The sequence below is a fragment of the Loxodonta africana genome, chromosome 12 (assembly GCF_030014295.1).
Source record: "Loxodonta africana isolate mLoxAfr1 chromosome 12, mLoxAfr1.hap2, whole genome shotgun sequence".
Lineage (NCBI taxonomy): Eukaryota > Metazoa > Chordata > Mammalia > Proboscidea > Elephantidae > Loxodonta > Loxodonta africana.
In genome coordinates, this window is record NC_087353.1 from 68,790,644 (window position 1) to 68,803,712 (window position 13,069).

General features: G+C 46.3%; 1 protein-coding gene across 4 annotated transcripts in view; it reads right to left on the reverse strand.

Annotated features, from left to right (window-relative positions):
* Positions 1–608: 608 nt before the first annotated feature.
* The window catches only part of PARN (poly(A)-specific ribonuclease), a 183,642-nt gene continuing 171,181 nt past the window's right edge, over positions 609–13,069 (reverse strand). For 2 of the 4 annotated variants that reach the window (XM_064295618.1, XM_064295617.1), the window contains one exon: positions 655–868. In XM_064295618.1, coding sequence (XP_064151688.1) covers positions 810–868 — 59 coding nt within the window. In that variant the 3' untranslated portion in view covers positions 655–809. Of the gene's footprint in view, positions 869–13,069 lie in introns of all 4 variants that reach the window. The other 2 variants (XM_064295616.1, XM_064295615.1) reach the window with 2 other exon arrangements.

A 13,069-nucleotide genomic window follows, 5' to 3' on the forward strand; every position in this document is an offset into this window, starting at 1 on the left:
TGGAAAGTCAGTATTTGAACTGAGGCCTCAACTGAGGCCTCAACTATGAAATGGAGACAGTGAAAGGAAGACTGGAGGAGGAGGGAATTCCAGTGGAGGGAACAGCACCATCGATGCCATGAGACAGGAGGGAACTGAGTGGTACTGGAGAGGAGGACATGGCAGCACTGGAGGGGGCCTGGGAAGAAAGGCCTGGCTACTTCTGAAAATTCAGCCATTGAAAACTCTATGGAGCACAGTTCTACTCTGATACACACAGGGTCACCATGCGTCAGAGTGCACTTGATGGCAACTGATTTAAACTGATGTTTGGTATACCAAAAAAACCAAACCCGTGGCCATCAAGTCGATTCTGACTCATAGTGACCCTATCGGACAGAGTGGAACTGCCCCATACTGCTTCCAAGGCTGTAATCTTTACGGAAGCAGACTGCCACATCTTTCTCCCTCAGAACGGCTGGTGGGTTTGAACCACCAACCTTGCGGTTAGCAGCTTAACCACTTTGGTTAGTGCTTAACCACTGAGCCACCAGGGCTCCTTTACCACAAACGGTGGCTTAAAACAACACAACTCAATTCTCTTACAGTTCCGGAGGTCAGAAGTCTAAAATCAAGGTGTTGGCAAGGCTGTGTTCCTCCTGGGGGCTCTGGGGAGAATCTGTTTACTTGCCTTTTCTGCTTCCACAGGCAGCCTACACTCCTCCATCTTCCTCTGCTTCCATCATCATACCTCCGTTTTCTTCTGTGATCCTCCTGCCTCTTTATAAGGACCTTTATGATGACGTTGGGCCCACGTGGATAATCCAAGATCACCTATCTCCCCATCTTGAGATGCTTAACTTCATCACATCTGCAAAGTCCCTTCTGCCTGTAAGGTAACAGATTCACAGGTTCTGGGGATCAGGATGTGGATGTCTTTGGGGGACCGTTGTTCAGCCTGCCACAGGAGCTAATATTTACTGAGCTCTAACTAAATGCCAGGCCCTCTGTTGAGCATTCTGTATGCATCATTTTAGGGCCGCACTTCTCCTACCCTACATGCACTCAGATCCCCTGGGGATCTCGTTAAAATGCAGATATTGGCTCAGGAGGTCTGGGGTGAACCCTGAGGTTGCACTTCTAGCAAGCATCCAGGTGATGCTGGTGCTGCTGGGCCACAGGCCACACCTGGAGCAGCAAAGATCTAGAACAGGGGTTGGCACACATTTTCTGTAAAGGACCAGAGAGTGAATGGTTTTGGCTTCAGGAGCTCAGGGCCCCAGTGTAAGATTGACGAGCCACTCCCCACAGGCTTCTGGACCGCCTGGCTGTTCTCAGGCAGGGAGTCAGCTGTTCAGGGGCTCGTCTTAACACGTGGAGAACACTTGGAACAACACCTGGCACACAGGAAGGCTACGCAAGGGCCTGCTCTTATTGCTGTTAGGATTCTGCCTAGCACTTTACAAGCTCGGGTAAGAGAACACCAGCGTTTCCCCCTAGCACGAAAAATCTCAAGTGCTGAGCTTATGTCAAAAAAAAAAAAAAAAGAAGAAGAAAAGAAAAGCCCAACAAGTTGTTTTCCAAATATTTAAGGAGAAAATGTAAAAGCAAGCTTTGTTACAAGGCACTGGTGAGTCCCAGACCCTTCAGGCACCAACCTCTCTCTTGGGCCACTGACTCGATGCGGACAAGCCGGCTCTTGTAATTATTCACTTCCTGCGGGTCATTGCTTTTAGTAACTACGTCCACAAACTCCACTATGAACTTGACTGTGGGAGGAGAAACCCACCCCAAAAGATTCTTGGGTGCTTTGGGTCCCCACGCTTTGTGCGTGCAGGTTTGGCTTCCGGGTTAGAAGGCCACCCCTGAAGGCGAGCGTCGGGGAGTTGCTACCAGCTCATACTGACTCCAGGGCTGCAAGAACCCTGATAATGTTTCCTGTGGAGGACACGCTCTGAAAGAGGCCCACTGTTAGCGAACTGGAGACTCACTATTTCTTTTGATCCTATCAACTTCCTAATAAGGAATATAATGGCAGGGGGTGGTGTAAAGAAAACAATCACCTAAGTACTGGTGTTGCAACTTTGTCCTTAAACTAAACCGCTATCAGTTACTCATCAGGAAGACTCAAGCTGGACACGTACCCAGCTCCTAAAAACCAGATGTCATTGATTTGAGTCACCTCTGACTCATGATGACCCTGTGTATGGCAGAATAGAGCTGTGTGTGCTCCATAGAGTTTTCTTTCTTCCTTTTAAAAAAAGTAATATTTTACTGAGTTTTTAGTGAAAGTTTACACAGAAAGTTAGGTTTCCATTTGACAATTTCCGTACAAATTGTTCAGTGACGTTGGTTACATTTATCACAGTCTGTCAAGTTTTTTTTTTTCTTGAAAAGTTTCCACATATACAATTTAGTGATTACATTCTTCGAGTTGCACAACCATTCTCACCCTCCTTTTCTGAGTTGTTCCTCCCCAATCAATATAAACTTACTGCCCCCTAAGCTTTCTATCTAATCTTCCATATTGCTATTGTCAATTTGATCCCATATAGATAGTTTTTTCATTTTTTGTCTGCGTTTTCCTTCATCTCTTGGAAAGCCCTGAATATTAGAGTTTTGAATTCCCTATCAGGTAGTTTCAGTACCTTTTCTTCTACTGGCAGGTCGCCTGGTGTTTTATTTTCGGTGTTTTCTGGAGCCATCCTATCCTGTTTTTTTTTTAAATATGTTTTGATGTTTTCTGCTGTCTTTGGGACATTCAGGAATTATTTTGTTTATTGATTGCAGATCTGTTTATTTCATCCTGCTTTTTCGTTTTATTTGGTTATGTCTGGGCAGGTAGGCTGGGTGTTATTTGCTGTTTGCTCGTCTGTGGACATGATACTTCTCACTACCTTGTCTAGGTGGGCAAGGCCGGTCGCTCAATGGGTGCTCTGTCCTGCTGGGAGCTCCGTGAAGTTGCCTTCCCATACTCCCTGTCCACTGCTCTTGGTGGCTGAAGTGTCCAAGATGACCATGTGGCATCAGCTGGCAGGGGACCTCCTCTCTGCACTTCTCCTCATTCTCTGTTTTCTGTCAGCCCCCTATTCCATTCGGTGCTTAGTTGAGTTCTTTATTCCCTGATTTGCCGATTACTGTTCTAAGATTGACGATTGTAACTGTTTTACTTAGTTTTTAGGGTCTTTGCTGTAGAGGGACGGTGTGGTGCTTCTGTCTATAGTGCCATGTTGGCTCTGCTAGTCTTAAAAGAGCATAAGCTTTCAATGGCTATGTTTTTGTTTTCGTTTTCAGAAATAGAGCACCAAGCCTTTCTTCTCAGGTGCCTCTGGGTAGACTTGAATCGCCAACCTTTCAGTCAGCAGACAAACACATTAACTGTTTCTGTCACAGGGACTCCCATCCATCTCCTGGTGCTTAATAAGTGCTCCTGGTCTTTATCAGAATAAAAGTATTAATTCCTCTTTAACACTCTTTTCCCACCCAAACCCCCATACATGCTCACACACAAACACAGTGTTTTTTGCTCAGACTGCCCTCCCTTCCGAGAACAGACAGTCTTCAAATTCTCTGTGCATCATTTTGTTGCAACAACTTTCTAAACTCAGTGTATGCAGCTGCTCCGTCTTTATCTCTCCAGTTCATGGTGAACTCTTAAAGTTAGGCACACACTCTCTGTAGACATAGGTTTGGTGGTAGATATTTCTATATACATAACTATAGGTGCTGCTTATATATTAACATAGACAATAAAGCACACAAGGGCCACAGTCAGGGCAACTTCTTAGACATAACCAAATACCTCGTGAGATGAAGTTCCTAGGCTTGAAGGCGAAGGACCATAGACTTGGATGTCATCTATGTCAATTGGCACAACATAGTTCATAAAGATAAAGCTCCGCATCCTACTTTGGTGAGTACCATCTGGGGTCTTAAAAGCTTTCGAGCAGCCATCTAAGATACATCTATCAGTCTCTTAATGTCTGGAGCAAAGGAGAGTGAAGAAAACCAAAGACTCAAGGGAGCAATTTGTCTAAAGGACTAATGGATCCCATTAACCATAGCCTATATGACCCTGAGACCGGAAGAACTAGATGGTGCCTGGCTACCACTACCAGCTGCTCTGAGTGGGATCACGACAGAGGGTCCAGAACAGTGTGGGAGAAAAAACTGTAGAACAAAAACTCAAATTCACAAAAAAGATCAGGCTTACTGGTCTAACGGAGAATGGAGGAACCCCCAAGACTATGGCCCCAAGACACCCTTCTGACCTGGAACTGAAGTCATTCCCAGAGCCCACCTTTTGGCCAAACCACTGAGAGGCCCATAAAATAAACAATAACACCCGAGAGGAATGTGCTCCTTAGAACAACCAATTATGTGAGATCAAAAGGGCAACATTTGCCCAAAGGCAAAGATGAGAAGGCAGGAAAGGATAGAAAATCAGGACAAAAGGAAATGAGGAAACTAGGGTGGAAATGGGGCGAGTGCTGATACATTGTGCGGAGTGAAACGAATGTCACAGGACACTTTATATACAAATTATCAAATGTGAAACGAATTTGCCCTATAAATTTTCACCTAATGCACAGCAAAAAAATTTAAAAATAGTAGTAAAGTTAGGCATGAAAAGGGACATTAGCCATGAGTCTTTGCTCACACAGGTCCCTAGGTGGTGCAAACAGTTTGCACTCTACTGCTAATCTAAAGGCTGGTGGTTCTAACCCACCCAGTGGTACCATGGAAGAAAGTCCTGGCAATCAGCTTCCATTAAGATTACAGTCAAGAAAACCCTGTGGAGCAGTTCTACTCTATAACACGTGGTGCTGCCATGAGTCGGACCTCACATTTGTAGGGTTCCTCAGCATTTTACGATCAGGTCCCTGGTAAGCTTCTGCAACTTTATACTAAAAACTTGTTAAAGTCAACTTTTTAAATTTATAAACCAGCATTAATAAGATGCACTAGGACCCCATGCATGCCCCCATTTCTCCGCATACACACTGATTTTTTTTTTAATAATTTTTATTGTGCTTTAAGTGAAAGTTTACAAATCAAGTCAGTCTGTCACATATAAGCTTATATACACCTTACTACCTACTCCCATTTACTCTCCCCCTAATGAGTCAGCCCGCTCCCTTCTTCCAGTCTTTCCTTTTGTGACCGTTTTGCCAGTTTCTAACCCTCTGTACCCTCCCATCTCCCCTCCAGACAGGAGATGCCAATACAGTCTCAAGTGTCCACCTGATACAAGTAGCTCACTCTTCATCAGCATCTCTCTCCAACCCATTGTCCAGTCCCTTCCATGTCTGATGAGTAGTCTTCGGGGATGGTTCCTGTCCTGGGCCAACAGAAGGTTTGGGGGCCATGACCACCGGGATTCTAGTCTCAGTGAGACCATTAAGTCTGGTCTTTTTATGAGAATTTAGGGTCTGCATCCCACTGATCTCCTGCTCCCTCAGGGGTTCTCTGTTGTGCTCCCTGTCAGGGCAGTCATTGGTTGTGACAGGGCACCATCTAGTTCTTCTGGTCTCAGGATGATGTAAGTCTCTAGTTCATGTGGCCCTTTCTGTCTCGGGCTCATAGTTACCGTGTGACCTTGGTGTTCTTCATTCTCCTTTGATCCAGGTGGGTTGAGACCAATTGATGCATTTTAGATGGCCGCTTGTTAGCATTTAAGACCCCAGATGCCACATTTCAAAGTGGGATGCAGAATGTTTTCATAATAGAGTTTATTATGCCAATTGACTTAGAAGTCCCCTTAAGCCGTAGTCCCCAAACCCCTGCCCTTGCTCCGCTGACCTTCGAAGCATTCAGTTTATCCTGGAAACTTCTTTGCTTTTCGTCCAGTCCAGTTCAGCTGACCTTCCCTGTATTGAGTATTGTCTTTTGCTTCACCTAAAGTAGTTCTTATCTACTAACTAATCAGTAAATAACCCTCTCCCACCCTCCCTCCCCCCTCTCGTAACCACAAAAGAATGTGTTCTTCTCAGTTTATACTATTTCTCAAGAACTTGTAATAGTGGTCTTATACAGTATTTGTCCTTTTGCATCTGACTAATTTCACTCAGCATAATGCCTTCCAGGTTCCTCCATGTTATGAAACGTTTCACAGATTCGTCACTGTTCTTTATCGGTGCGTAGCATTCCATTGTGTGAATGTACCATAATTTATTTAACCATTCATCCAGCGTTTTGCTATTGTAAACAGTGCTGCAATAAACATGGGTGTGCATATATCTGTTCGTGTAAAGGCTCTTAATTCTCTAGGGTATATTCCCAGGAGTGGGATTTCTGGGTTGTATGGTAGTTCTATTTCTAACTTTTTAAGAAAATGCCAGATAGATTTCCAAAGCGGTGGTACCATTTTACATTCCCACCAGCAGATACACACTGATTTTAATGACAAGGCTGCCCTTACAGAATTCCCATGCCTGGTAGAGAAGATTTTTATTAATGCTGCTGAGCTTTCTGTGAGTATTTTACTGAGTTTCCATATATCCTGGTTCAGTAATGAAAATAAGGAGGAGGAATACCACCACATTTTACCTTCCATCATTATTGAAGAGATTAAGGAAAAAAAAAAATCTTAAGACATTGTCACTTTTTTTTTTTTTCCTTCCTAGAACCTTGTTTTAACTGAAAGGCCTTGGTCGCATCTCATTTTGAAAAAATGGGGTTTCACTGTATGTGAGATGATTTGGGAGCTCAAATTATTCCATGGTGACAAAAACCCTACATCCCAAGGGAAGGGTGATAATATAAGCAGGTGATTCAATTCTCGCCTTAGATGCATACATAACTGTGGGACCCCAGGGAGCACTCTCTATATCTTTCTTCCAGTTACACCCATGAGAGCAGGCTCTTGGGGGACCGCAAGGACTTTAGCTCACTGCTAAGCAGGAGTGGCAAGAATAGGTCTCCAAAAGCCTGCAGGAAAACCAGAAGGAACAAAACGTTCCCACAGTCAATGTTCTGTAACCCTGACCTTGACTCTTTTGAGGGAGAGGAAATCGGGATGAACTAGTCTAATATTTTTATAGAGAATTCCATAAATGCTCCAAAGACTGGGCTCTGCTTTAAGCAATAGCAGTGTGGAAAGAAGGTGGGGCTGAGAGCTAGGTTCTCTCTGTAGAAGTGGGTTCAGTCCCCTCTATATTACAAGAGGAGCCCTGGTGGCACAGTGGTTAAGAGCTTGGCTGTCAAGCAAGAAGCTGGCAGTTCAAATCCACCAGCCCCTCCACAGGAGAAAGAGATGTGGCAGTCTGCTTCCGTAAAGAACCCTTGGAAATGCTATGGAGCAGTAATACTTTGTCCTCTAGGGTCGCTATGAATCAGAATGGACTCGCTTTCTTTTGTGCCTAATCTGCTCTATTTACATCTCAAAAGAGATTGGTTTGAAACACACCCTACACTGATATGGCCTTATTAACATAACAAAGAAACTCTTATTCCCAAAGGGGGCCACATTCACAGGTAGAAGGGTAAGGATTTACAACACATAATTTTGGGGGGACATGACTCAATTCTGGAGCCCTGGTGACCCAGTGATTAAGAGCTTGGCTGCTAACCAAAAGGCTGACAGTTCAACTCCACCAGCTTATCCTTGGAAACCCTATGAGGCAGTTCTACTCTGTCCTATAGGGTCACTACGAGTTGGAATCGACTTGACGGCAACAAGTGGATTCAATTCATAACATCCTCCTGGAGAAAGTCCTAATCGAACTCCACTAGAGTATGATGGAAGGTTCTAGGTGAGACAAATCATCCTCTAACCAGGAAATTCCAGTTAAATCCCAGGACATACCAGACAAACCAGCCTTCATTTGGTGGTGAAATGAAGCTCAGGGAAGCACGTCTGCATAGCCTTTTCATGTTAAAGAGCTTTCTCCTTTCATTCACTCACCCTGACCTAGAGCAGTTCCTTCTGACTGCAACACTAGCCCTGTTAATGACCCACCTCAATGAATGGAGAAGGGGTTTAATATGGCCTGTCAATTAGTGTTAGGTTAATGAGAGCTTCTTAAGCGTCTGAAAAGACTTGACTTTCTCAAGTTCAGCTAGTGCAAGTTCTTTGCACTACTTTATAGTTATTGCATGTTAGCAAGCTCTTTTCACCGACTGTAGGGTCTTCTGTGTCCAAACAGTGCCTGTAATAGAGCTTTCATTGTGGGAAGTGACAGAAATATAACTCAAAGGAAAATAAGCAAAAGGAGAAGGAGGGTGGTTAACTGATTTATGTAACTGGAAAGAATAGGGTATATATTAGTTTCTTAAGGCTGTTGTTGCAAAGTACCACATATTGGGTTGCTTAAAACAACAGAAATTTATTCTCCCACTGTTCTGGAGGCCAGAAGTTGGAAATCAAGGTGTCAGCAGAGCCATGCTCCCTCTGAAGGCTCTAGGGGAGAATTCTTCCCTGGCTCTTCTAGCTTCTAGTGGTTGCCAACAACCCTTAGAGTTGCTTGGCTTGTAGCAGCATAACTCCAGTCTCTGCCTCCTTCTTTACATGGCGTGCTTCCCTGTGTCTTCTCCATGTCTCTCCTCTCATAAGAACACCAGTCACTGGATTTCATGGCGACCCCATGTGTGCAGAGTAGTGGGTTCAAACCATCAATCTCTTGGCTAGCAATCAAGCATGTAATTCTTTGTGCACATAGGTCACCGTGAGTCGGAATTGACTCGACAGCAACTAAAAACCACATTGGATTTAGAGCCCACCCTAAAGCAGTATGACCTCATCTTAACTAATTACATCTGCAAAGGCCCGATTTCTCAATAAGGTCACATTCTGAGGTTCTAGGTGGACATGAATTTTGGGGGGACACAAATGGATCCAGGACCACTGGCATCCACATGCTCCCTCAAACTGGGTGGTCCTCCTTCTTTCCTACTGCAGATGGGTTCTCAGCAAGGGCTGGAAAATGGCTGTCAGCAACCCCAGATCACGGTCTTCCAGCATAGTGGCCCAAACAAGCAAGAGAGTCTTCCTTGCAGGAAGGAAGCTGCCCAGGAAGTGATTGGTCCATCTTGGACACGTGCCTATCCCTGGGCGTGGGAACATTCTGATGGGCTGGGCCTGGGGCCTGGCCCCACCTCTGTGGCTAGGAGGATGGGTGCTGTGAATGGCAAGCCCTACTGGAATTACACAATTAGAGAAGTTCCGCTGGAAGAAATGAGATGCTTCCAGAAAAAAAGCGACCAATTTCCACTTTAGTCCAACCCTGTAAATGTTGTGTTTTCTGCACATGTTCACAAAACTCAGTACCTCTCAGTCTAGGTTGCAGATGGATTTCCTAGCATGCTGCCATTCCCGAATCTGGCATGGGGCTCCTTCTCCACCAGCAGCCCCACCTCCTGTCTTCATGACTAATGTGTCTCATTTTCCACCTGCTTTTGTTTGGATGGAGTCCCTGGGTACAGTTAACACAACCAACTGCTAACTGAGAGTCTGGCAGTTTGAGTCCACTCAGAGGCATCTCAGAATAAAGGCCTGGTGATCTACTTCTGAAAAACCAGCCACTGAAAACCCTATGGAGCACAGTTCTATTCTGACACACATTGGGTCGCCATGAGTCGAAGCTGACTCCATGGAAACTGGTTTTTTGTTTGGATGGAGGTCTTAAACAGCAGCCTAGAGCTCCTGGGACAGTCCCTGCATTCTCTCTCCAGGAGGCACCCAAGTGAAGGTGAGCTTTCTCCACCTCAGGAGAGGAAATTCCCTTTCTAGTCCTTGCCTGGAAACCCTGGTGACGTAGTGGTTAAGTGCTACGGCTGCTACCCAAAGAGTCGGCAGGTTCAAATCTACCAGGCACTCCTTGGAAACTCTATGGAGCAGTTCTACTCTGTCCTATGGGGTTGCTATGAGTCGGAATCGACTAGACGGCACTGGGTTTGATTTCTTTTTTTTTAGTCCTTGCCTACGGAACCCAGTGGTGCAGTGGTTAAGAGCTTGGCTGCTAACCAAAAGGTCGGCAGTTTGAATCCACCAGGCACCCCTTGGAATCTCTATGGGGCAGTTCTACTCTGTCCTGTAGGGTCGCTATGAGTTAGAATCGACTTGACAGCAGTGAGTTTGGTTTTTTTTTTTTTTTGGTAGTCCTTGCCTAAGCCCTCCAGTAGCTGCCCTTGCTGCACCCTGATGACAGAAGAGCTGCTGGTAAGTCAGGCTGCTAATTCCAGGTGACACCTGACCTCTCAGCCATGCAGGCTGAGTGGCAGCTGAGTGCAAAGCCACCACTGGACATTGACAGTTCTTGGCAGCAAAGAAAGAGCGGGAGGTGCGAAACCTCACCCATCTTCTGTGGGTTGAAGGGCAAGTGGGTCTGATTGGCTTCTGTCTCCCAGCTCTAGCTGAGGAGACACTGGGTATTAGCTCCCACAGTTCTTCCCCAGATTGCTTGGAGCATAAGGCGGCCCTTCCCAAGGAGCATAAGCTTCACTGGAGACCTCGCACATTCGTGTCTGTTCACCTACAATCTTAGCATGGCCAGAACTCCAGGGCAGAAAAATGGGGTACGGTTACTCCATGGCCACCCAGAAAACTTTCAGCCTTGCTCCACTGTGATGTCACGACAGTGATCAATACCTGTAACTAACAACTACTACCAACTAGCTGCCGTCGAGCGTATGCTGACTCGTGGCATCCCCGTGTGTGTCAGGGTAGAACTATGTGCTCCACAGGGTTTTCAATGGCTGATTTTTCAAAGATCCCCAGGCCTTTTTTCCAAGGTACCTCTGGTTAGACTCGAACCACCAATCTTTCGGTTATCAGCCGAGTGCTTTAACTAATTGACTCAACAGCAATGGCCACTACAGATGATGAATATCTAGAGTGCTCTGTCACTGCCTCAGAGAGGGGAAGGCTGTGCCTAAGAGAGAACCACGTGACCGCCCTGGACAATCGTCGACTCACAAATGAGGGTGTACCTCAGAAGTCTACTTGTCTTATGTGCTTCTTTCATGGACATCCTAGCTTTCCACTGGGCTATCTGCCTGGTGTTTTCAGGAAATCTGAAGACTACTGTGTTTAGGGGCCCTGTCTTCCATCACTATCAGGATCAAGGTATACATTCTGTCTAGCCACACTCCCTCCTGAGGCACCCATTTGGATAAAGGAGAGGATGAACAGTGTGAAAGGGAAACAATCCTAATTCTTTGCATTGCCTCACAGCAGACACAGGGGTAAACCGTGAGTCCATTCGGTTTCCAGATGCTTACTGGAATCTCCCTTTTGCTCTTGGTGTCCATGGGTGCTATTTCTGACAGTGAAGTGGCCGTACTCAAGAATTCCTTTTTATGTTTATCTTTTTTCTCTCTTCTTGGCCCAGAGGGAAGTAGAAGAGAGGGGCAAATCCTTCCAAAATCTCAGCTCAAGTTCCCTTCCTTCGCAGAAGGACACTTGCTTTCAGACTTGAGCCGTTTCTCACCACATTGGTCTATTTTTGCAGACGAGAGCCGGCCGCCCCCTGCCAAGGTTTCTTGCCACAAATAGAACTTCTGGAAGGGCCTACTGGTTTCCTCTGGGCTTTCAGACACCTCTTCACATTTCGTTTGGCTTTCATTCCCCACCTCCAAAAGGAAGTATTTCGAATCTCTTCTGTTTCGTTGTTATTGAAGTCTCTTTGAGGCTCTCCAGGGGGATTCCTTCTGGGGTGGCAGCAAGCTGCACCTTACTCTCTGGCTCTGGCCCCTGACACGCCCGCTGCCGCACCCAGGAAGCTAAGCCGTGAAGCACCAGGAGTAGCCAGAGTGCCTGCCTGTCTGACTCCCAAACTGCAGGCTCACCCCTGAGTGAAGCCGCAAAGGACAACCACTGGTGCCCACGGTCAGCATCCCTGTCCCCTCTGACCTCCAGGCCCTTCCGTGCCCCTGGCTGCTACCTGTCATCTGAGACAGGATTTGAGAACTCATTACATCAAGCATCAGGGGCAAGGAGGTATACAACAGCTTCAGGAGGAATCAACATGGCCGACACCCTGATCTCAGACTTCCGGCCTTCAGAACTGTGAGACGATACGTTTCTGTTGTTTAAAGCCACCTACTTTGTTGCAGTCTGTTATTGTGGCTATAGAAAACAAATACAACCACTTACCAGGTGTGTGATCTTAGGATGTTTCTAAACTGCTCTAGAGGCAGTGGTAGTTAAGGGTAGAATTCTTGCCTTCCATGCGAGACACTCAGGTTCGATTCCTGGCCAGTGCACCTCATGATTTGTTTATAAACAAGTGTGGCGCAGTTCTCTTTGAAGTCAACATGGCATTGGTGGTTCAGTGGTAGAATTCTCACCTTTTGTGTTGGAGATCCGGGTTCCATTTCTACCCCACAGGGCTTCGTAGGCTGTAATCTTTACGCGAGCAGATCTTTTCTCCTGTGGAGTGGCTGGTGGGTTCAAACCACCAATCTTTCAGTTAGCAGCCGAGCACTTAATCATCGTGCCACTAGGCCTCCTTCAGCCCTGGGGTAGGGCCCAAGAATGTACATTTCCAACAAATTCTCAGGTGATGCTGATGCTGCTGGCCTGAGCCACACTCTTAGACAGGCAGCTTCAGAAGGCTAGGGCCCCAGGTCCTCTGCCTACTTCTTCCTGGGCCCTCACTGCCTCCTCTGTAAATGGAACAACTAGCTAGCTGACGAGGTGGGTGTCTTGAGGACTGGTACAGGATCTGTGGCCTTCAGGCAGAAGCGTAAATTGGAAGGCAATTTGGCAATTCGTATTAAGTGCCTTTGCACTGTTTCTGCTCCCTGATGCTGTGATCCCCTTGTAGGAAGTTGTCTCTTAAGAAATAGCCTAAGAGGTGGGCAATGCGTTACAATTGCCTATGGAGCTAAGAAGTGGGAGGTTTGCAGGTGTGTGCCAATCTCTATTCCTGTAGGTATAGGTGGATGGAGAGGGGAGTCTGGGGCAGACCAGGTGCACTGACTCCTGACTGTACAGGATATGCACAAAGGAGACTTGGATCTGGCCTCGTCCCTCACCCTCAGCACTTCTGTCTCTTCCACATCTTTCCCTCTCTTTCATGTGCTGGCCTTGATACAGATGGCAGTACAAGTCATGGTCAAGCACACAGGTGCTACAGTCAGACACTGT